This window comes from Littorina saxatilis, linkage group LG5, assembly GCF_037325665.1.
Source record: "Littorina saxatilis isolate snail1 linkage group LG5, US_GU_Lsax_2.0, whole genome shotgun sequence".
NCBI classification, from domain to species: Eukaryota; Metazoa; Mollusca; class Gastropoda; order Littorinimorpha; family Littorinidae; genus Littorina; species Littorina saxatilis.
The window spans coordinates 46,052,287-46,077,286 of record NC_090249.1 but is presented as its reverse complement, the minus strand read 5'-3'; the positions used below and the strand labels follow the sequence as shown (position 1 = coordinate 46,077,286).

Sequence of the window (25,000 nt, the reverse complement as noted above, 5' to 3'; positions counted from 1 at the left end):
TTACACAATACATCACGCATTCACATCGGCCAGCAGATCGCAGCCATTTCGGCGCATATCCTACTTTTCACGGCCTATTATTCCAAGTCACACGGGTATTTTGGTGGACATTTTTATCTATGCCAATACAATTTTGCCAGGAAAGACCCTTTTGTCAATCGTGGGATCTTTAACGTGCACACCCCAATGCACACACACATACACACACACACACACACACACACACACACACACCATGACCCTCGTCTCGATTCCCCCCTCTATGTTAAAACATTTAGTCAAAACTTGACAAAATGTAAAAACGACGAGAAAACAACAACAACAAGAACAACAACAGTTGTTTCATTTTGTAAGAGAATTCACTTCCAGTGAGGCTTAGTCGGAAGATTATCAGGCACTTATGAAAGAGGAAGAAAACAAGACAACAACAACAACAACAACAACAAACAACAAACAACAACAACAACAGTTGTATGTTTTCGAAAGAGAACTTCCAGTAAGGCTAAGTCGGAAGATTATCAGGTAGTAGACAAAAACAAAAACAACAACCGTTGCTTCCTTTCGTAAGAGAATTCACTTCCAGTGAGGCTAAGTCTGAAAATTATGAAAGAATGGAAACAACGAGACAAAATCAACAACAAAACACTTGCTTCCTTTAGTAAGAGAATTCGCTTCCACTCAGGCTAACTGGGAAGAGTATCAGACAGTTATGAACGACAAGACAGAAAAAAACTCGTTACATCAACAGCAACAACATACGGACGACAAAGACCACGGAGAGTCCACCAAGGCTAAAGAAAAAGGCAACAGCTTCATGCAAGATTCTCTGTCGGAGGATTCGCTGATTGTGAAGATTTCCGGGAAGTTCTGAACGAGAAGACACCAAAACAAACTTCCCCACATCACTAATACCATCACTAATAACAACACGAACACGACAAAGGACGAGGGAAACCCACCAAGATGAAAGGAAAAGGCAACAACTTTATTCACGTCCAGAAAGCAGATGATGGCAGACCAACAATGACAAGATGATGCTGAGCCATAAAACAATTAGCCAGGACATCGCTCCGTCATTATTTGTGTCCATAAATGACAACAGGCGATATATAAGGAAGCGGAATCATTGAGTGATCCATTAACAGACAAACCACGTTCGCTTGGACTAATTCTAAAGGACGGAGGTGGGGAAGGAGGGGGGGGGGGGGGCCAATGGAATTTCGATAAGCCATTGGCCTCTTGGAAAGGAGATGTATACAAAAGGACAACGTTTCTTGATAAATCAGTTCAGTTTAAAAAAACAAACAAACACCCACAGACTTTGAGAGATACAGATAAAGATAGAAACAGAGACTGACTATTAGGGTTTAACGTCCTCTTAGACCAACTGGTCTATATTGGGACAGGTATTGGTAATACGTTGAAGATATGGTGTGATACTTTGATTCGAACAAGCCCGGTGTGGCTGTCTTCTTCGACACACCAGCATTGGGTTTGTCTCGTCAAAGTATCGAAATACGATCATGATAATCGGAGACGAGAGATGATGCATGCGTGTCTTCGTGTTTTCCAAGCCCTGAGACTTTCGCTGTGAACGTGGGATCTTTTTGGTGCGCATATGTGCACACGGGGGTGTTCGGACACCGAAGAGAGTCTGCACAAAGTTGACTCCGAGAAATAAATCTCTCGCCGAACGTGGGGATCGAACCCACGCTGATAGCGACCAACTGGCTACAAAGCCAGCGCGCTACCAACTGAGCTACGTCCCCGCCCCAAAAAACAGAGACTGTGACAATGGCAGACAGAGAGAAAGAGAGAGAACGAGGGGGAGAAAAACGGAGAGACAGCGACAAGGACAGAGAGACAAACAGAGACAGATATAGAGACAGATAAGAAGGGAACATAGAAGCAGAGAGAGAGAGAGAGAGAGAGAGAGAGAGAGAGAGAGAGAGAGAGAGAGAGAGAGAGAGAGAGAGAGAGAGAGAGAGAGAGAGAGAGAGAGAGAGAGAGGGAGAGAGAACGAGAGAGGGAGAGAGAACGAGAGAGAGAGAGAGAGAGAGAGAGAGAGAGAGAGAGAGAGAGAGAGAGAGAGAGAGAGAGCTGTGTTCAAGACCCCAGGCTAGTTCATTAGGCCGTCGGTGTGTCATTTTGGATCGCCTGATGGTTGCCTTGCAGCAATGTCTGCCGATCGACAGCCTCCCATCCTGCTTTAGGAATTAAACTCGCCAATCATTTCCTTTTTTGACACCTAAATTGATCATCAAAAGGGGGGTGGGGTGGGGTGGGGGGCGTATGGACGGATGGTTAGGAGGACGGCTGGTGGGGGGGTAGGGGAGATGCGTGCACTTCGTTGGCTTGCAATTAAAAAAAATATATCTATATATATATACGACTAGTGTCTGTCTGTCTGTCTGTCTGTCTGTCTGTTCGCGATGCACGGCCAAAGTTCTCGGTGGATCTTTTTCAAATTTGGACACCGTATTCAGCTACACCCCGGACACAACCTCATCGATGAGATATTTCAACACGTGCTCTCAACGCGCAGCGCTGTGCGCGCTGAACCGATTTTGTTTGTTTGTTTGTTGTTGTCGGGATCCACTACCAGTAACTCTTCCTTATCTTCTCCAGTGTTTTCAGCCGCGATTATCTCCCTTCCTCCGTGTGGCGTCAATCCATATTCCCGTTACTACGTTACTATTTTTAGAAGGTCACTGCACGTTACTATTTTTAGAAGGTCTCCAGTGTTTTGCGCGTTTATCTCCTTTCCTTCGTGCGCCGGCGAAGCCGGCGTACACCCGGCAGAGGCGGGTCCCAGGCGCAGCCTGGTATTCGGCTCTACTTCTTCCCGGCGAAGCGGGTAATCATCTAGTATATAATATATATGAAGATAAATACTGAATATTTCTACACAGCCTGCTGACAGTGACACGCCAATGAGGAAGGAGCTGTGTGGATTTTCTGAGCGCCTCAAGCGTACTGCACTGCAAGATTCGTCAGGTCTTCCTAGCCGTTGCTTCAAGCTAACGACGACGCCGAATACAAATCTACATAGCCTTGCACATGACACGTGAACGTAGAACAACGCCTCACAAAGAGGGCTGCGGAGTTAGAGGTGTGATAGTATTATGAGTTATTTCTAATATGCTGACTGTTAGCAAGTGATAACAAGACATGTCGAGAAAAAAGATATCAAGCATGAGCCTTTAAGGCGAATGTTGATATCGTTTGTGAGACATGTCTGTTATCATTTGCTAACAGTCAGCATATTAGAAATAACGGTTTTATTACCGTTTAATTCGACCAAAAGAAATTTTGAAGCGACCCCGCGAATTAGACAGAACAGCCGCAAGCGCTTCTACCTGATTATGCCTGTCAGTCGAAGATTTCTCGTGACCTGAGTCAGCCAATCAGAGTAACACACCTGACGTGATGAATATTCACAGGTCAAATGCCTTTGACACACAACAATCTCACAAGATAAATCATGTTGAACATGCGTTTCGGTTTCTTCGCTTTTTCTCGTTGAACAGAGAGCGACAGATTTAGAACCGACTCCAGACGGATGGAAAATGACGTAAAGATACATTTGACATAACTTGATTTTTTCGAACTTTGATCATTTAGATTTCAAGTGAGCCGTCGGCATTGCACACTCAGACGATGGGCGGTGCCTTGCTGTTCCGTAACGCACCCACCGACAAAACTCGCTTTTCAGTATTTTTTAGATAAAGAAGAGTATTATCTGACAGCATTTGAAGTGTCATTCTTTACAATAAATCACGCTGATATTGTTGAAATACATTTTTACTTTGTCTTGTTAATTTTTAGCGTGATAAACAAAAAGGGTCCCTGCCTGAACGTTATAACATTTAGAGGGTCACCTAGAATCCGTCCTGATTGGTCAAAAAGCCAAATGGGGCACTGAATTGGTAATAATACCCAATATTGACGGACTGTGTGATGATATCTTCTGCTATGGTCTGTTGAGACAGTGATATCAAAATCGAGACCGGAGGTCGAGATTTTGATATCACTGTCGAAACAGACCAATAGCAGAAGATATCATCACACAGTCAGTCAATGTTAGATATATTGCTAATTCTTTGGACATTTTGTATTTACTGTAAAGAAATTACAAAAATATTTGTCTCAGTTTTGGCTGTTCCATATCCATCCCTCTGATTATTATTTCTTTTTGTTCACTCTTTTCTTGTACTTTTCAGTATTTCAAAATGTCTTTTCTTTCAAAAAGTCTTTAGTCACTTGCTCAACTAAATTCTGGGATCATTACATTTTCACATATATTTGTTTGTTTTTAAATTTAGGTGTTTTTGTTTTTGAAGTGGGGAAGCACTAAAGAGGTCGTCGATATCAAAACTGATATCGACGGAAATGTCGTCGATATCACTTTTGCACTGAGCTCAGTTTTGCCCAATTGGCCAATGGAAATCCACGTAACATATGAAATAGCAATATTAGACTATATATAGATACGAAGAGAGAGAGAGAGAGAGAGAGAGAGAGAGAGAGAGAGAGAGAGAGAGAGAGAGAGAGAGAGAGAGAGAGAGAGAGACAATGACAATGACAATGACAAATCTTTATTTTTCGAGGGTGACAAGAATAAGCATAGATATGCTTTTTTGCATCGGGCCCTCGCCCTAAAGAGGGACTAAACTATTTTACTATAACTATGACTAGAAAAAGGTTACATAAAAACATTAATGGTAGAACATATAAGTTTATGTACATGAAGCGCATTATGTAGAAGCATTGTAGATCATAAGGTAGTGTTCAAAATTGGGTGTAAAGCAATGAAGATAAACGGAAAGTAACCCAACAATACATTAGCTCAGCAAAACAATGTATTACAGAGCCAAATCTTCGTGATTTTGTCACAATAAACCATAATTCCGATAATGAACAACTGTATACAAAGAAAACATACCAACCAATCAAGTTTATTTGTTCATAGAGTTCATTAAATGGAAAGAATATTTGGTTCTAAAAGAATCCGTGTTGGTGGATTGCCGTAGGGCGTCCGGAAGAGCGTTCCAGAGGCTGCTTCCTGAATAAACAAGACTTGATTTAAATAGGTCTATCCTAGGAAGAGGAGTGTTTAGTTTTATAAAGTGGTGCGAATTCTTCAAAGAGAACTTTGAGCAAATGGTTTCGGGTGCATTTTCTGTCATAATTTTATGCATCATTATTCCTTTGTTGTAATTCATTCTTGACTTTAGAGGTAGGACCCCTATGTTGATGTAGTCTGAGTCGGTGAGAGTAGTCTGTTTGAGTAATACTACTTTTAGCGCTCTTTTGTGTAATCTGCTGAGTAGCTTTAGGGAATTATCACTTGCAGAGTCCCATAGAGTGGATGCGTAATCAATAAGAGACTGAATATGAGCAGTGAAAAATAACTTCCTGGCTTGACAATTAAGGAAGTGTTTAATTCTAGATAAGAGGTACACTTTCTTTGACACTAATTTACTAAGTTGTTCAATGTGAGTTGACCAAGACAGGTTGTTATCGATGTGGACACCTATAACTTTGTGATGGTCGACTTTTTCCACTATATTGCCGTCAATCATTAAATCGGGACCAGTTGAGGTAAAATTCTGTCGTTTTTGTCTAGTTGTAATTATCATATATTTGGTTTTCTTTGGGTTAAGAGACATGTGATTTAGGTCAGTCCATTCTGTCAGCTGGTTTAGACTTCCTTGGAGGGATTCTGATAAGCGAGTTAAATTTTTGTTACTGGAGTGAATTGTGGTATCATCTGCAAAAAGTTCACATAAATGTTGAATATAAAGGGGGAGGTCATTAACATATATTGAGAAGAGCAGAGGTCCTAATACCGATCCTTGTGGTACACCGTAATCTACAGCTTGCATGCTCGATGCTCTAGTGTTTGTAAGAACTGTCTGTTGTCTGTCAGAGAGGAATGAACTAACAAGATTGATAGTATCATATCCGACGCCATACAAACCGAATTTTCTAAGCAATAATGTGTGATCAATTACATCAAAGGCTTTTGCAAAGTCTACGAAAATGGCACCACAGAATTCATTATCGTTTATTTTGTCTAACCACTGATCAACAAGAGAGATTAAGGCAGTGTGGCAGGAATGCTTAGCTCTAAATCCTGATTGTTTAGGATGGAATAAGTTGTTTTGGTTGAAATGTGTTAGGATGTGTTTGTTGATATGCTTTTCCAGTGGTTTTGATAACACAGACAAAATGGAAATTGGCCTATAATTTGAGGGGTCTCTTTTGTCACCTGATTTAAACAGAGGAATGACTTTAGCCTGTTTCAGGGCGACTGGAAAATATTTTTTGTCTAAACAGAGATTGTAAATGTAGGTAAGTGTTTCAGAAATTACGGGGGCTGACAATTTAAGAATCCTACCATCAAGCCCATCGAGCCCCCGGGTGCCTGTTTGCTTGAGGTGTGTAAGTGCGTGAAAAACTTCAGGTACTGTAAGAAGGGGAATTTTTGCTTGACATGAAATTTGTTTTGATTTGCAAAATTCTTCTAAAGAGAGAGAGAGAGCCAGACAAAGAGAGATAGCCAGAGAGAGAGAGAGAGAGAGAGAGAGAGAGAGAGAGAGAGAGAGAGAGAGAGAGAGAGAGAGAGAGAGAGAGAGCCAGACAAAGAGAGAGAGAGAGAGAGAGAGAGAGAGACAGAGAGAGCCAGACAGACCCAGACAGGTTATAAAGATAGCAGACAATGAGATAAGACAAGAGGATACGAGTGTAAGGATGAAGACCTACACAGCAACAGCACACATTTCTTTGGTGCCACCAAGGACAGAGAAAGGAATTTGATCCACAAAGGCCGTAAAAGGAGCAGACAATGAGATAAGTCTTGAGAGTGTGAGTGTGCGGAGACACAACCAGATCCGACAGAAGGAGGCAAATCGGCTTACGGTGTCTGCAAGTCCGTAATGATGACAGCAATACTGACTGACGACCACGTAGTGCGAGTCCTTCCATAAACTTGTTTGTGCCATCCTGCAATTCGCCTTCATTTTCGCATACAGTATATTTTCGCCAGTACGTTGCCCAGACACACGAAGATATAAGCTGACAGATTAATATATAATATAATAATATTATACATGACATAGATTTTGTCAACATTATTTTCAGTATCTGCTCTTTCTCTCTCTGTCTGTCTCTCCCTCTTTGTGTGTGTGTGTGCGTGTGTGTGTGCGTGTGTGTGTGTGTGAGTGTGTGTGTGTGTGTGTGTGTGTGTGTGTGTGTGTGTGTGTGTGTGTGTGTGTGTGTGTGTGTGTGTGTCTCTCTCTCTTGCTCACTCTCTCTCTCTGCAAATGAATGGTTGGATTTTGGAATAAAACAAAAACAACTGAAGTGACCATCCGCGTTATGTTCGCAAAAAAAGAAATGTGCGTATGTGTGTGATTGTGTGTGTGAGCGAGTGTGTGTGTGAATAGTGGAGAGTGTGTGTGTGTGTGTGTGTGTGTGTGTGTGTGTGTGTGTGTGTGTGTGTGTGTGTGTGTGTGTGTGTGTGTGTGTGTGTGTGTGTGTGTGTGTGTGTGTGTGTTTTGTGTGTGCGCGCGTATGACTGGTATTACTGAAACTTTTACACTTCTCCCCCAAAGCAAATTATCACATCTTCGGATTCGACGATCATGGCCTTGAAATATCCTAGCATTTTGCTTTTCATTCCCTTCCTAGTCTCCATTCAAACCTCCACTGGAGCACAACACTGCATCACGGAAAACTTGCTTATTACTTTGAAAACAGTAAACCCAAATGGGCAAACGAGCTCACACGTAACCAGCCAAATTCTGGAACGCTGAAGAAGAAGAAGAAAACAGTAAAGAAGGACTCACATATGTAATATATCCAAGTAAATCCGAAACATCACGCTTATCAACACAACCACACACAGACCAACCCACAAGCACACTTAAAAACCCGTGTACCCAGCTACCCCCACTATTCCAACAACAAAATAGGAACAATGACCCCCCTCCCTCCAAAAATATGTATATAAAATAAATAAAATAAATACAAAACATTAACAGAAAAACAAACCCTAAACTTAAACAAGGCCAGGACACACTCGTTCAGCGAGTATTACAGAATTCCAAAATTGGTATGTGCGTCGTAACAGAAACTTGGCCCTACGTTTATTGAGTAATTGTTCCGAGGGTTCTATTGAATCGAATATACGTAGGTATACAGAGAAGAAAAAAACTTGACTAAATGTAAAAAGAGTGGGGGTTTTAACACACTGACCAGAACCGAGCCAGTTGTGTGGGTTCTATTAAATCCAATATACTTGGGTGTATAAAGAGAAGAAAAAAAGAGTGTTTTCCAACACACTAACCAGTACCGAGCCATCTCGCGATCTGTCTTGAAGGAGCGACATCGCTGCAGACCCGCCAAGAACGAGGGGCGTCGGATTCTCCGGGGAGCCGACACGGCGTTCCCGCTTCCTACGCCACCAAGAACACTAGCAGGACCAATAGTGGCGGAGGAAGACGCCGCCGAGGAGGAGGAGACGACGATGTTGCTGTGGTCGCTGGTGACCTCCATGATGGAGTTGGAGAAGGACCGGTCACGTGACAGCGATATGGCCTGCATGCTCTGGCTCCGACGGTACTCGGACCGCTGGTGGGCCCGCGACTGAGACATGGGGGAGTCTTCTCCAGCCGCTGCTTCCGTCAGGCCCATAGACACGAACTGTGACGACTCCTTGCTAGCAGCTCCGGCGACCTCCAGCTGCTGTGACCCCGACTCGAAGTGAGCCGTGTCCCGAGCAGCAGCGACCTCCAGCTGGTTCGACCCCGACTGGAAGTGAGCCGTCTCTCTAGCAGCGGAGTCGTGGTGGTGCTCTTTGAACGACACGCGGAACCTCGAGGGCGACGGCGATCGTGAGGCGGAGGCTATGATACCCCCAGCATGGCGCCCAGGACGACGGGGCGACGGGGACCGGGAAGACCCTCGTCCTGCTGTCGACTGGCTAAAGTTCTGCGGCGTCACCTTGAGTATGGATGGCGACGGGGAGCGCGAGGCGACGTGAGTAACTCTGCCTCCTCCCGGCTGGTGATCCTCCGTGCGGAGGCGAGAGCGCGTCTCGCCGGCACCGGTCTGGCATCGGACCGGAGGCGGGGGCGCCTGGACATGAGCCTTATCGGGTTGAGGCTGAGATCGACTCTGTTGGGCGCTGTCGCCGTGCTGGGGTGAACACTGCTGCTGCATCTGTTGATTCTGCACGGACGAATACTGTTGAGAGTGATGCTGCTGCGTCTGCTGAAGAGACTGAGCGAAGGGTTTCTGACGAGCGGTGGTGCCACTGTGCTGGTGGACTGTGCTAGATTCAACCCGCACGTGCTCGGACCGAGAGTGAAACGTCTGCTGGGTCTGCGACACCTGTGTGCTTGCCACGACCTGTTGCTGCTGCTGCTGTTGTTGTTGTTGTTGTTGCTGCCGCTGCTGCTGCTTCTGTTGATGCTGGCCTTTCAGGTTGCTGAAGTGGCGCATCATCTTCTCCATGGTGACGGGATTACCTGCCCCTGGTGGAGTGACGTCAGCACTGACCTCTGGCTAATCCGCAGTGCGGTGCAGTGCTAATCACCCGCCGTGCCGCCCGTGCTGTCACGCGCCACCTCTCGCTAATCAGAGATCGAATGTCGTGCTCAAGTAGTCTTGACGCAACCTCCTCATTTATCCCTGACTTGCGGCAAGCATAGTAGTAGAGCCACCCACTGGCTTCTGAATTGTCAGCACACACACCTTACCACACTGAAATCACTGTCGGTATTCTTTTGTGAAAGCGGAAAGTGTTTCTGGTTCAAACACACCAAAACAACAAAGGAAATGAAACTCTCGTTTGGTATTCTCCAGTGAAAGTAAAAAGTGTGTCTCTTTCACATGCACCAAAACAACAAAGAAAATGAAAATCACGCTTGCTATCCTTTCGTAAAAGCAAATTTTTTTTTCTGTTTTAAACACACCAAAACAACGAAGAAAATGAAATGTCACGTTTGGTATCCTCGCGTGACAGGTAAAAGTCTGTCTCCTTCACACACACAGGCAAAGCAACGTCGAAACTGAACAGCACAATGACGGTAGGTAAAGTCAGTCACAATATCCACTGGATCCTCACTTCACAATACTCCTGTTATATATATATTTAAGTTTAGTCAGAGCATTGTTTTCCTTCTTCGTTAATTGTGACTTGCTGCTCACTTCACTGAAACAATTGTCCTCCTTAGTTAGTAGAGAAAACCGCTGCTCAATTTATTGAAAATATATTCCTCTTTTACTTAGTAACAGAGAATCGCGTTATTCTTTTTTTCTGAAAAGGATAACAGAACAAGAATACAGTCACGTACACGCGTAACCAGCGCTGACAGAACTAGCACACGAACTCTGACGCCCAGAAACAGCGCATTGCCGAGCTGATAAACAAGCAGATGGATGTTCGCGCAACAAGCGGGCCATTGCTCAGCAGTAACCCCGAGAAATGCGGTAAGCCATATCTTTGATTGAAACCAAACAAAACAATCCGGCCCCGCAGGCAACAACACTTTACAAACACTGACAGAGGTGTCCCTGTTATATCCTACATGCTAAATCAACCACGTCAGAACGAACAGGAAAAAAGAAAGAAAGGATAAGAGACCCTAGGCGGTAAACCGGATGTGCATTACATAGAGTGCGCCGCGTACTACCGGCCACCATCTTTATACTCCGATCCCAGGATTCCTTCTTACGGAAAAGGGTAGGTGTCGGAAAATGTGCCGTAGCAGAATGCCATAATTCCAGAGTGCCACGTCATACAAAGCGAGAGAGAAAGCTAAGTGTGACGTAATTGCACACCCTTGGCAAAGTCAGCGACTCTTACAACACCTCCCAGACAGAGGAAAACGAAAAGACAAGGACCGTACCACGAACGAATCTATCATTCCCAAACTCAGACACAGCGAAAATCGGGAAACTCCTACGCACACTTCCAAGACCGTGAATCGCAGAAAACTATTGAGAACGTTACAGGGGGGAAGCAAAGAGGAAGGCCTACCCCGCATACATCCTACATCCTGTAAATGATGTCGAATATACCGACAAACACCAACAATCACAGTATGAAAAGAACACAATTATGGCACCGTGGGTAACAATAGCCCTCATATCCTTGTCCCACCATAACGATCACAAGAAACACACTAGGGTGCGCATGTGGCGTTATATCCTAGGCGGCCAATCAAAAATCTATAAAAAAAAAAAATCAAAATAAAAACCTCGAATGCTGACCAAAAAATCTATCTTACACAACTGCTCAGTTTCACAGTACTGACTATAGGCTCTATTCCCTATCCTTCAACTAAGATTTCACATGGATGAGAATTAATTACACATGCACCGTATCAGAGAGTTTAGAACAGGTGTGATGGAACCTACACAGCACTGAGACTGATTCCTTCTGAAAGCTTACTCCAAAGCTGCTACACCGGAAGAACCGGGTACATGACATAAGCTCGAACGACAAAAGCTCGAACGACAAAATCTCGAACGACAAATGCTCGAATGGACAAATGCTCGAATGGACAAATGCTCGACGCGACATAATTATACTCGAACAACAACAACAACAACAACAACAACAACAACAACAACAACAACAACAACAACAACAACAACAACAACAACAACAACAACAACAACGTGATATCAAACAAATTTAGTCAATTTGTCGCTCAAAACTAGAACAACATCACCGTGACTGTTCAGATATGACGTTATCAAAGTAGTTTTGACAGCATCATTCTACAGTCCGGTCGAGCTTCTGTCGTTCGAGCATATGTCGCGTCGAGCATTTGTCCGGTCGAGCTTCTGTCGTTCGAGCATATGTCGCGTCGAGCTTTTGTCGCGTCGAGCATTTGTCCATTCGAGCATTTGTCGTTCGAGCATATGTCGCGTCGAGCTTTTGTCGCGTCGAGCATTTGTCCATTCGAGCATTTGTCGTTCGAGATTTTGTCGTTCGAGCTTTTGTCGTTCGAGCTTATGTCGGACACCGAAAACCGGCAAGAACCATCTATTCCGCAAAGCCGAACGTGTGCCCGATGAGACCGACGCAGGGAACACATCCGACATCCCTTTTTGTCTTGTATCCATGCAGAAACACCACGCGAACCGTAAAATTGCATATTATCCTGTATGGCTTCACGGCATGCCGGCAAAGCATCCTATCAAAGACGAAAAGACTGCACAGTTACAGACGTGAAGCGTACAACCGTACGCTCTAAACTAGAAGTGTTCCAATGTGAACACACTTTCTGTAACCGGTTATTAACACTGTGTGAGATACTATAATATATACTAGCAAAAGTAGCGTACATGGTAAACACTAAATAGCGTTTACAAAGTGTGTTACTTTTGCTAGAAGAAGTATAATAATATTATTGTGTATTGGAGTGGGTTGTTTTAATCATAAATCTGACCAAAAAACTGTAATTTGGGGTGAACTTCATGTAGCACAAAAGAATGTATGATATATAGTATCTCACACAGTGTTCACAACTGGTTACAAAAAGTGTGCTCACATTGGAACACTTCTAGTCTAGAGTGTATACTGCACCTGCCATCCCTGTTTGTGTATATAGCTACTGACGCCTTGCGATTCGTATAATTGTATATATCCTGTATGGCTACACGGCATGCCAGCACACCATCCTATCAAAGACGAGAAGACTCAGCACAGTTACTGACGTGAAGCTACTGCACCTGAGAACCCTTCTTGTGTATCATATATATACATATATATATATACGTACTATAGCTACTGACGTCTTGCGATTCGTATAATTGTATATATATCCTGTATGGCTACACGGCATGCCAGCACACCATCCTATCAAAGACGAGAAGACTCAGCACAGTTACTGACGTGAAGCTACTGCACCTCAGTGAGAGCCCTTCAGTCTTGTGTATCATATATATATACGTACTATAGCTACTGACGCCTTGCGATTCGTAAATTGCATATATCCTGTATGGTTTCACGGCACTGCATACCAGCAAACAATCATTATGAAAGTCAATACGACTCAGCAGAGATACAGCCGTGACGCACACAAACCATATTGCACCTGAGAGCCCTTTTTGTGTCATATATACGAGCTACTGACGCTTTGCGATACGTATAATTGCATATATCACGTAGTGGCTTCGCGGCATGCCAGAGAATCATCATATCAAAGACGATATGACTCAGCACAGTTGCAGGCGTCAGTACGCACACAAACCATCTGGGTATGAGCCTGACTTTGGAACATAAGCACCTACCATCCCGGCCTTTTTGTATACCTATATTTATGCAGCTACTGACACGACCACCAGAACCATAATCGCACATCCTGTATGACTTCACGGTTTACCAGGGAAACATCATCTCACAGAGGCCGATTAGAGTTCAGCACATCAGTAACGGACGTGAAGCGTACACAGGCATGAGACCAAGGGTAGGGCGGATGGAGGCGAGAGAGGTGAAGGGACAGGGGATATTTACAGTGCCATATGCCGGGCTGTGAGCAGTGCCCGCCAATGTTTAGCTCAGGCACCGTCGCGGCAGACGCGCCTTAGTTCTATGCAGGAAAATGCAGCGCGCTATTCTGGCCATCTGGCAAACTTTCGTCCTCATCTCTGAGGCATACTGATACCAAGAGGTGTAAGTTACATTCGCCTTCAGGCTCAGGCATTTTCAAATGCTCGACTCAAGACTATACAGCCAAGGTTCTAGATTATAGAGTGGTGGTGGAAGATCTTAGGTATAGCAAAGATCTTCTACTGCAACGCTAAGAGCATAGCAGTAGAAGAGCTTTGGGTATAGCCATCAAGGCCAAGATAATTCTATTGCTTTGCTAGCGCAAAAGTCATCCGGCTAACGCCTGTAACCTTACAATTCGCCGTTATAATAGACTGTTCCTTTCAAACGTGCTGGAATACACCGAACCTCTGAGTCATACATTCCACGTTTGTGACTATTGAATCACATTTATTTAGAATATATCTCTGTCTGCATCTATCCCTACCACTGACACATGCGAAATGACACGGACGTATAAATACCGATTGTTGAAGCATATATTTTCACAAGTATCTTCACGCCGCAGAAAAAAATGACACCTGCGTACAAATGCTTATTATTGGTTAATGTTTTAACCTATATTCTCCAGTATCTTCAAGCATGGACAATCACACGCACACAGGTGGTATCAGCGACGCGTGAACATACGAGCACGAACACCTATTGTCTTACCGAATCTACAAGTATCTTCAAGCATGGAACATCACACAGGCGGTATGACACCTACGTACGAATACCTATTGTCTTAGCGAATCCACGAATGGTAAATCACAGGTACACAGGCCGAACATTCTCACTCACATCCCCCTTGTTTCCACAGAATGTTGACCTCAGTCTAACCTAAGCAGGGTAATCTAAACACAACTGAACAGAGCCCTGGTCACCGCTATCCTCACCAAACCTGACACGGCAAATAACCCCCACTCAGGAATCAAAGCTCACACCTGCACCAACGACGATCTTTACCTGCACGGTTGCAACGGAATTTTCAGACCAACTATCTCGCTTCCATAGAATCCAGGACACAGCGTTGACTACTATTTACACTCATGAGGTCCCAGCATATTGACGCACTCGATATCTTTATCCAGACGCACAGCGATTGCACAGAAGAAAACACAATCCACAAAGGGGTCGGTCGTGTGTTATTCTATGTGAATTTCTCGCACCAAGTCCACTTGTGTGACTACAAGCCCTGACATCTTCACACTTAGTTAACTCAGAATAAAAACCTATCCCTACAGTACAGATTAACCCGCCTCGCGACACACTGAAGCCTTTTCCGCCCTGAGAGGTCTTCTCCGGTCAACCTTAAACTGTGTCAACTTCCTCCAAAATGTCATATACTCTGTACATTAATTCAACAGCTAGGAGGAACCCCCCGTGTAAAAACATGCGCAAAACGCTTTCTACGACATGAGGTAGAAAAAGTTGCCTGTCATCCTGACGGCTTCATTATACGTCAGATGTGCTTGCCTGTTACGACGGTATGACTGACATACAACGTCTCCGGGAGTATGTCACTTAAAGGTACACTCCTTCCCGTGAAAACACGTCAGCTCACTGTTTGGTTTAAACACAATTTTATTCAAAATACATGACATGAAACAATTGACAAAAATGCAGCTAGGACACGAACTCAAGCAAATGCTTATTTGACGTGACCATAACAATACTAAGTTACACAAGCTCACTGTTTCAAATCTGGCCATGCAGGCTTTTACATGGGGTAAGACCATCCCGACACTTGGTCATGCACGTACCATCAACACCCTGACTGCTTGCTGTGGTGGGTTGGAGTATTTAGATGAATTAAGGTCTTAACTTAAACCGTTTTATTATGTTTACGAACGAACACAAATTAGGGGGCTTCGTGTCCGTCAGGTCTTAATTGCCTATTTTGGACATGACTTATTTTATACGATTGGGAAGCTTTTTTACGAAATTAATTCAAACCATTTTTAACTGTCCACAGGGAGCACTTAGGCTGTTAATTGTTGATGTGTGACCAAGTGGAGGTATAGTTTTAGGCTGTTAATTGTTGATGTGTGACCAAGTGGAGGTATAGTTTTAGGCTGTTAATTGTTGATGTGTGACCAAGTGGAGGTATAGTTTTAGGCTGTTAATTGTTGATGTGTGACCAAGTGGAGGTATAGTTTTATTCGGTGCAAAAAGCCTGGCCAGATCTGAGACAGTCAGCTGAATGAAATGTTTTCTCGAGAAGGAGTGTGCCTTTAAAATATGAGACAAGCGAGGTTTGCGAGCGATGAACAGGTAAGTGTTTTATCGTTACTTCCTTGAAAGCGCAGACGCAAGGCTTGTCTCTTATCACGAATTAAATGTAAATGGAAAGACAGCAACAGCGTTACGTACACTGTACTTGGTATACATTGGAGTGTCCTACATAACAGCGTCAATTAATGCCAAAAATGCATCCTTTAACAAATGAAAAGAAACTTGTCTTTCTTTGATGTGGGAACGTTCCTGTGCTTCCACATTGCTGTCAAAAAGATCATTGGGAACACTTTAAATTGAAACATTTTCATTTGTTATACCAGGGAAAACAAATTATTGACTGATTCCAAAAGGGTATTCTTCATTTAAACAAAGACACAGGTAAGTCTTGACCTAAGAGAACTCATTTTCCATTGCCACTTTCTCCAGTGGAAAAAAATAAAACCGGACCCGAGATTTAATTTGATTATGGTGCTGCAGTGATGCCAAAGGTCTGGTGTTGAGACAGTACAATCTGAACGGTTTACTCAATACCATGGTAAAAGAAAAACGAAATGTTCACTTCAGAGATTTAACACGAAATGAGGTCTTTTCCTTTAAAACAATGGCGTACACTCATGTAGGCAAGTCTAGAAACATGTATTTTTCTTCGTCACTTCCTCAAGTATAACCCGCCTCGGGGCTTTATCCCAACAACCATTTTATTGCCTGCACTTTCACACGAGATCGTACAATGATTACGCTACGTATATGCGTGTATGTAGGTTTATCTAGGACTTTTGCGTTTTCCTTATTATTGGAAAGGACATCAATGTCCTTTATCTTGTGTTAGTCGTACACGTATGCGTATCTAGGTGTGTTTTGGGGCGACTTTTTCCTTACTTTTGGTAAGGGCTTTAAAGTCTTGAATCTTGAGTCTGGAGTCTCGTATCAGTACTGCATCGAGTTATTGCGCATCGAACACATTTGTAAGGACGTTGGCTTTGAATCTTGCGTCCTAAAGTTTTGTATTAGTCTTGCACAGAGTTATCGCGCTTAGCTAACACATAATGTATTTTTCCAACGCGTGACACGAGAAAACAAGCTATAGCAGTCGGAACTTCTATGCCGGTTCCAGAGAAAAAGTAAAGATAGCGGGATGGGTTTTATTTATCTGTCCTGAAGTGTCTGTGACGCAAGCCACCAATGATTGCCCTTTTCCTCCTGTGAAGGTGTAAACAGGTGGGGCACTTTATTGCCCACATTCTCCGCAGATCTGATTCCCCTTGCCGAGAAAATTGACTGCGTTGCCGCAACTGAGAGATGGAAGCGATTTATTTTTCTCTCTCTACTGAGAAGTTGTATCAACAGGAGGTAAAGGGATGGCTGGAAATCTTTGCTTGAGACAGAGATCTTTTCGGGGCGAATTGTACTTTTGTACAAGTTGACTTTGAAATAAATGGCGTTTTTCCCGTTTTGCTCAAACCTCTAGTTGCGCGATTTACAATAATAATTATAAGTGTCGAATGAACACTGGGTTTCCATTATTTGAGCCATGTGACGTCAGAGGCCAACCAAAACGAATATTATGTAGGCGGCTTGTCGAGATTGCGTGATTGTGTGCGTTCGGCTGTTAAAAATAAATTCGGCTGTTAAAAATAAAAGAAATTGAAACAAATATGGATCGATACATCAATGTCATTTGTATTTTTGACCATAATATATATCACATTCGACACAGATCTCGAAAGTCCTTGTTCATCTCGGAGGAACAGTGACTCGCTCGACCTGTGTAAAATGTCATACCCTATTCTAGTCAAAAATACAAATAACGTATACTAAACCTTTGCTCCTTTTTTCAAGGGAGAGCAAGAAAAATGACGGCAAGTAAAACAACGGTTTACGTTTGTGAATAAAATTCAAAACACATGGCCAGCTTCGTGATGTCTTCACACAGTTCACCATTGCTTCCTTTTTTCGCACTGACACTGCCGAAACCTTTTGAACATATTCCTATGCTAGCCATTCCAAAAGCGAAGAAGACCATGCCAGAAAAAAAAGCTTCAGAATAAAAAGACAACTTTTTTCTAAATGACCTTTAAAATGATTAAACTGGAACACTGTCGGCCTTTTCGCACCAAAAACACAGTGGCCACGTTTCTATGGAATTCTAAAATCAGCATTTTAATTCCAGAACCGTCGCAACTTAGCAGGGACTCACACTACTACAGTGGAACCTGCCCTGGCGACCACCTCTCAGTAACGACCACCTGCCCACAACGACCGTACCACCAAAAGGGATCCCCAACGAAATTGTGTCAATATAATGTACACTTAGCAGTCTATCTGGTGGTATTTTTTTTTATTCTGTATATATGGCAAAAAAATATCAAATTTGACAATTGTTTTAATGTTCCACATTCAGACAATGAATAATCCTCTTCTCCATAGCGTCCAACTGTTTATAACGACCGCTTTTAATCAGTCCCTTGAGTGATCGTTATTAACAGGTTCAAATGTACCACTTCGACAAACAAAAAAACTGGAACATTCTATGCTGAAATTAGACAAAAAGGTCGAATCACTCAAGCTTACATTGAAACTGTTTGACAACAGGGCAGAGCGTTTACTTAACTCTGTGCGCATGATACTATCTCTCTGTTTTATCAAGCGTCACTGCAGCTTCTCCAATTTTGACATCAAACACCCACACCATAACGCCTTGGCAACAGCACGAACTATCGAACTCCTAATCCTGAGAAAAAATTACAATACAAAAAAATGGTGAACACAAAAATAGAAAAAAAAATATTCAAAACTGCGTCGGTGATATGCACGGTGACCGATCGATTCATAACAAGTTTGCCCAGGGAAAAAAAAAATTCGTCCCAGCAAAAATCATTTACCAACACGTGAAAGCATCTATCAGACTCTTTTCTCCACCGCGCTTTTTTCTCGAGGTCTCTGTACGTCAAAGGCTGATGAAAGAACGGGTGGAGTTAGCGCCATGGCGTGTGCATGCAGATTATTGTCAATACCACCCCGCGCTACACCTAGGTACACAAACACACACACCGAGCACAAAGAGGCTTCAGGACAATACATCAATATATAGCACTCTCACTATATAGCAGTATCGACATGTATACATATTGCACGTTTGTAATATAGCACTATCGAAATATATTACTTTCTTTCTTTATTTGGTGTTTAACGTCGTTTTCAACCACGAAGGTTATATCGCGACGGGGAATGGGGGGAGATGGTATAGAGCCACTTGTCAATTGTTTCTTGTTCACAAAAGCACTAATCAACAATTTGCTCCAGGGGCTTGCAACGTAGTACAATGTATTACCTTACTGGGAGAATGCAAGTTTCCAGTACAAAGGACTTAACATTTCTTACATACTGCTTGACTAAAATCTTTACAAAAATTGACTATATTCTATACAAGAAACACTTAACAAGGGTAACAAGAGAAACAGAATCCGTTAGTCGCCTCTTACGACATGCTGGGGAGCATCGGGTAAATTCTTCCCCCTAACCCGCGGGGGGTATCGAAATATATTACGCGCTTGCAATATACCCCTATCGAAATATACTACACGAACAATATAGCGCCATCGAAATATATTACACGTTTGCTATATATATATAGAGCTAAAGAAATAATATTACACGCATGCAATATAGCGCCATCGAAATATATTACACGTTTGCTATATATATATATAGAGGGCTAAAGAAATAATATTACACGCATGCAATATAGCGATATCGAAAGATATTACACGCCTGCAATATATACCGCTATCGAAATAATTATATTACACGCACAATATAGCGCTATCGAAATCTATAATAACACGTTCATTATATAGCGCTATCAACATATATAGAACTCTCTCACAAAAGAAGGGCACACTCAGTGCACTGTCAACTGAACTTTGTCATTTCACGATTTTCTCTTTCTGACAAAAACTGAAATGTCTTGAGAAACTAATTGCTCTGAGCCCGTTGAACGGCTCTCTCCGCTGAGACACACAGGAAACTGACAGACAGGAACTTTAATATAAGCTCCCTATTCAATAAATCACATCCAAATGAACACCCAATTTTACCACAATCACAAAATAAGGACTAATCCTCATAGTCGTGTGCGAACACTGCCACCAAAAAAGCTTTCCCTTAGCGGAAAATCAATAACTGAAACTCAGAGTCGATCCTTTGGAATCTACTAAACAGTCAGCTATCCGCCGAAGTGTGATACTTATCGAGTTGTACTTCTGCCTACGGGCACACAGAAACCAGGGAAGTGAACTCGGAATAAGTGGTATACACAGACGTCTGTGGATCTATCTAGTCCTCTCCCAGTATCTAGTCTTGGTCGTGGCTGACAGCGAGCTTTGCCACACACCTGCCGGGCACTGAGGCTTTCAAGCCGACTGTCTCGAGACGTTCTGCGGCAAGGCACCAGCATGATAGTTCCAGAGAGAGAGAGAAAAAAAAGTCCACCGGCGTTGGAGAGAAAAAAGGCCAGCCCTGAAGGGTATGGTCTAGGAAAATCAGCCTCCTCACTCCACCCCCCCCCCCCCCCCCTGTTTTACTTGCGGGGATTCACTCATCACCGGTTTCGCATCCTGCTGTTTTGGGGGTGTCATTTTCCTCAGCCACAGGCACATGACAATTCACAGAAAAGATTTTTTGCGGAGTGTTATTTTTTTAAAGCACAAGCCTGAAACAGGAGAGACTTCTCTAAAAAGCAATCGCAAGATGTCCATGTAAACTTCACTCACGTAATGATGACGGCAAACCCAAAACCATAACTGATTGTAACCTCAGTATCAACGTGTTAACGCGAACAGGAATGTAATTAACACACCGGTGCCCGACAGGTCATGGGGTCACAGTCTACATCTCAGTGAAAAGCCGGGTGTCAGCGTTTTCTTGCCGCATCACTGACAGTGTCCCCATCTCGTCAAGAAGCAGACGACAGCTTGAACAGGGAGGAGCGGGAGAAGTTTTTTTCTAATCCCTGGCCCTGTGCTCGGTGTTTATTAGTGGAAAAGAAAGGTCGGCCATAAACTCTACAGCAATGTTTGCACACAGGCGCACGGCGGCAACGTTCTGTCCTGAAAGCTAGGTACAGTCAAACCTCTTCAAAACGACCACCTCTCCACAACGACAACCTGCCCACATCGACCAATTCAAAAGAGTTTTCCCCTTCGCCGTGTAATCGAACTCTCCATAAAGACCACCTTCCCATAGCGACCACCCCAAAGCAGAAGGATTTGCCGCTCTCTGTATAATCCACCTCTTCATAACGATTACTTCTCCATAACGACCTGTCCGAGCGACCACCCCAAAAGGATATCAGCAAAAGGGTTTCCTCTCTCCACCTCTTCATAACGACCACCTCTTCATAACGACCTACTGACCACAGCGACAACATCAAAGGATGTCCGAAACGATTGTTTTCCCCTCTCTGTATAACTTCCACCTCTGCATAGCGATCACCTGTCTACCAAAAAACGGTTTTAACGGCGCTTTTGGTGGGCCCGACCTTGCGGGGTCGTTTCAAACATGTTCGACTGTAGTCAGTAAAGGGAGATAATTCGGACAGCGACTGCCGAGAACAGTGTTGGTAGTTCGCCCTTTGCCTTCCAGTCCGGCCCACATAGTTCCGCGGGGCTTGCTGTGCACAGCGGCAACAAAGGTATGGAGGTGATTGATGAGTGATGGTGGGGGTAGCAGCAGGTGATCTACTTCATAGTAGGTAAACATCTCAGGTACGAAAATGAGGTGATAGTGTTCACATCAAGCAAGAGGTACAGGTGCTCAGTTCAGCTTAGCCTCTGCCACCACCACCACCCACCCACACCACACATCCCCCCCCCATCCCCGAAACAAAAAACAACAAAAAACAGAATAAAAAACAATCAATCAATCAATCAATCCATCAATCAATCCATCCCTCCATCCATCCATCAATCAAAATAAAGCAACAAACGAAGGGAACATGAAATTAAGTGAGCTGAAGCTGCATATAATACTATCCAATCACAATGTAGTGGTCAACCAGTACAACGCAAATCAAGATTCTCTCTTCAATTTCCAACAGTGGCACAAAAGCGACATCATTCTAATACAGGACAGCGCAGAGACTGTTCGCACACAGACAGAAACCCGGGCGAAGATTTTGTCGATCCGGTTCATTTCGAAGGACAATTTCAACATTTGTATAGTTATTGGGACTCAGTGCACACATCTTGTTCGATCTTGGATAGTGTTCATCTCCAACTAAGCCTATGACGGCTTACTAGCGCCAAAACTAAAAATTAGTAATTAACCCGTGAAAGTTACTAATTTTCACGAGAAAATTACAATTCTGACGGGAAAATTACTAATTTTCACGTGTTAATTACTAATTTTCTAGTGTTAATAACTAATTTTCAAGTGTTAATGTCTAATTTTCAGTTTTGGCTCGCTTCCTGACGGCTTACTAGTGCCAAAACTAAAAATTAGTAATTTTCACGCGTTAATTACTAATTTTCTTGTACCTCGTGACTGTGGGGGCTCAATGCGCATGCGCGACTGTTTCACCTGCCAGAGCAAAACATCCTTCGATTCGAAACTTTTCTGGTCCATAGTTCTTTAATTAGATGTAAATTAACACTAAGAGCTGAGCGCATGTGTAGATAACCGTGACATACAACTGTCTGTCCGAAAACTTGTTGATTAACGAATTCTATCGAAAGATATTTGTGAAAGTGTGCTAGTCGTCGGACCTTTTGCACATGTCCGACCGGCCGCCATTTTTCCTCTCTCGGTTCGAACATTTTCGGATCGATTGTCCTTCCCTAATACACTTTTAAGCAAATGTATGAGTGTGGTAGTGGAAACAAATATGAAGTACAGCTGTCTGCCTGACGACTTGTCGAATAAGGAATTATATTGAAAGATATCTGTGAAAGTGTGAGACCACAGCCGATCAAAAGTCCGTCTGCTACGAACAGCTTCGTTTCGAAAGTTTTCAGGGTCGATTATTCTTTTCTAAGATACCCAAAACAACGTTTAGGATAGCGCTATTGCAGAAAACAGTGACATGCATCTTCCCGTCGAATTACTTGCTCGATAAGGCCTTCTATTAAAAGATATTTTAGAAATAGTGTGAGAGTGATGTTTGCCGGGCGTTGAAGCCTCTCAGTGCGGACTCTTAAAATCCGACTACTGTGACCGAAAACGAGGCAAAAATGAAAATTAGTAATTAACACTGTTAATTACTAATTTTCACGTGAAAACGATAACCCTAGGTTTTGGCACAAGTAAGCCGTCATATAAGCCGAGTAGGATGAAACACGCTCAACACTGCACGTTGACCTGTTCACCGTTATGTATACACCCCGTTATAATACGGGCTGTATAGGTTTCACTCTGTCTGTCTGAATGTCTGTATGTTTGTTTGTTTGTTCGTTTTGTTTGTTTGTCTGTCTGTCTGTCTGGCAAGACTGACTTTTCGTTTTGCTTTCACTTCTTTGTCGTATTTAAACGTGGCTACAGTTTGAAACGTGAGTCTCGGCTCTTGCCTCTTCATCTTGTCCTACAATTTCACTTCCTCTCTCCGGCACCTATATGCCTGTGAACAGCTGGCCGTCTATTTTTACCTGAGAAGTGGTTTTGGCGAGAGAAATAAAGGAGAGAAAACTGGCATCCCGTCTTCTCCTCTGACATAACGGTGGCATTCAATCCAGGCTCATCACCAGATCATCACCTTGCCAAAGAAAGCGACGGGACCGACAAACACAAGAAACCCGCGGCCTCACGGATCTTACCAGTAAAGGGCAAGATTGTTCTCTCTGTTTTTCTCTTGACTTTCTTTTGTCTGTTTTGGGAGTGAGTGTTTTTTTCTTTTCCTTTTATTTTCTTTCTGACCTTATTTTTTTCTCCTTGATTTATGCAATCCTTTTTTCTTTTTTTTTTGGTGTTTTTTTTTTTTTACCTCAGTTGCATGCAAGGTTGCTTCAACCCATCTTTTTTGCCTCTTTCGTCTTTTTTTTTTGTTCTTTCTTTTTGGGCGGTGAGCATATCCTTCTTCATTGGTCTTCTTTTTTTTTTTCTTCAATGAAATTTTAATTTTGTTTTCTTTTGCATTACAGGTTACATTTCCATTAAATTACTTTTTAATTCAACAACAATCTAACTAAGGACAATGGGGATACACCTTTCGTAGCGCAAGTTCTTGTTCAAATACAATTTCCAATGGAATATGCGATTTAGTTTTCTTAACTTTGCTAATGCACATTTTTGCTATCAATAAAACATGGTTAATTAACGCTGATTCCCGACATTTTTCGATTCCGAATTCTACATCTGTAATTGACAATAAGAAAGCGCCCGACCTGTCAGACTGTTCAACATTTTTTCAATATAAGTCCAAAACCTTCTAATTCGGGGACACTCATAGAAAAAGTGTTCCATGACATCCAAAATATGTGGGCACTCGTTACAGTTTTTTGTTTGACTTACTTTCATTTTATGTAATAAAATATTGGTGGGATATAAATTGTGACACATTTTCCATTGCAACACACGCAGGCGCACTTCTTTTGTCACCTGTCGTGGCAACAACCACGTCTGTTTTGGGAGTGAGTGTTTTTTTCTTTTCCTTTTATTTTCTTTCTGACCTTATTTTTTTCTCCTTGATTTATGCAATCCTTTGTTTCTATCTTCCTGTTTTCCTTTCTTTCTTTGTTTTGTCCTTTCTATCTTTATAGTTTCACAGGGTGGATAAGAATAAGATAAGGATAAGATTTTGTTTTGTCCTGTGAGGTTACCCTCATGGAAATTCGGGCTGCTTTCTCCCTGGGGAAAGCGTGCTGCCATACAGTATACGGCGCTACCCATATTATTTTTTTCTGCATGCGTGTATTCATGTTTCCAAGCACTGAGACTTTCGCTGTGAACTTGGGTTCTTTATCGTGCGCATGCGTGCACACGGGGGTGTTCGGCCACCGAGGAGAGTCTGCACGATGTTGACTCTGGGAAATAAATCCCTCGCCGTACTTGGGGATCGAACCCACGCCGATAGCGACAACTGGTTTTAAAGCCAGCGCCGCTACCGACTGAGCTACATCCCCACCCATAACATATTTGTTTGTTTTGTTGCTTAAC

The 25,000-nt window shown here is 43.0% G+C and overlaps 1 protein-coding gene across 3 annotated transcripts in view; it reads right to left on the bottom strand.

Annotated features, from left to right (window-relative positions):
• The window catches only part of LOC138967260 (3',5'-cyclic-AMP phosphodiesterase 4C-like), a 248,808-nt gene extending 238,294 nt beyond the window's left edge, over positions 1 to 10,514 (bottom strand). The window contains exon 1 of one of the 3 annotated variants that reach the window (XM_070339784.1): positions 8,360 to 10,514. In XM_070339784.1, the coding sequence (XP_070195885.1) occupies positions 8,360 to 9,522 (1,163 nt within the window). In that variant the 5' untranslated portion in view covers positions 9,523 to 10,514. The remainder of the gene's footprint in view (positions 1 to 8,359) is intronic. The other 2 variants (XM_070339782.1, XM_070339785.1) reach the window with 2 other exon arrangements.
• Positions 10,515 to 25,000: the final 14,486 nt, after the last annotated feature.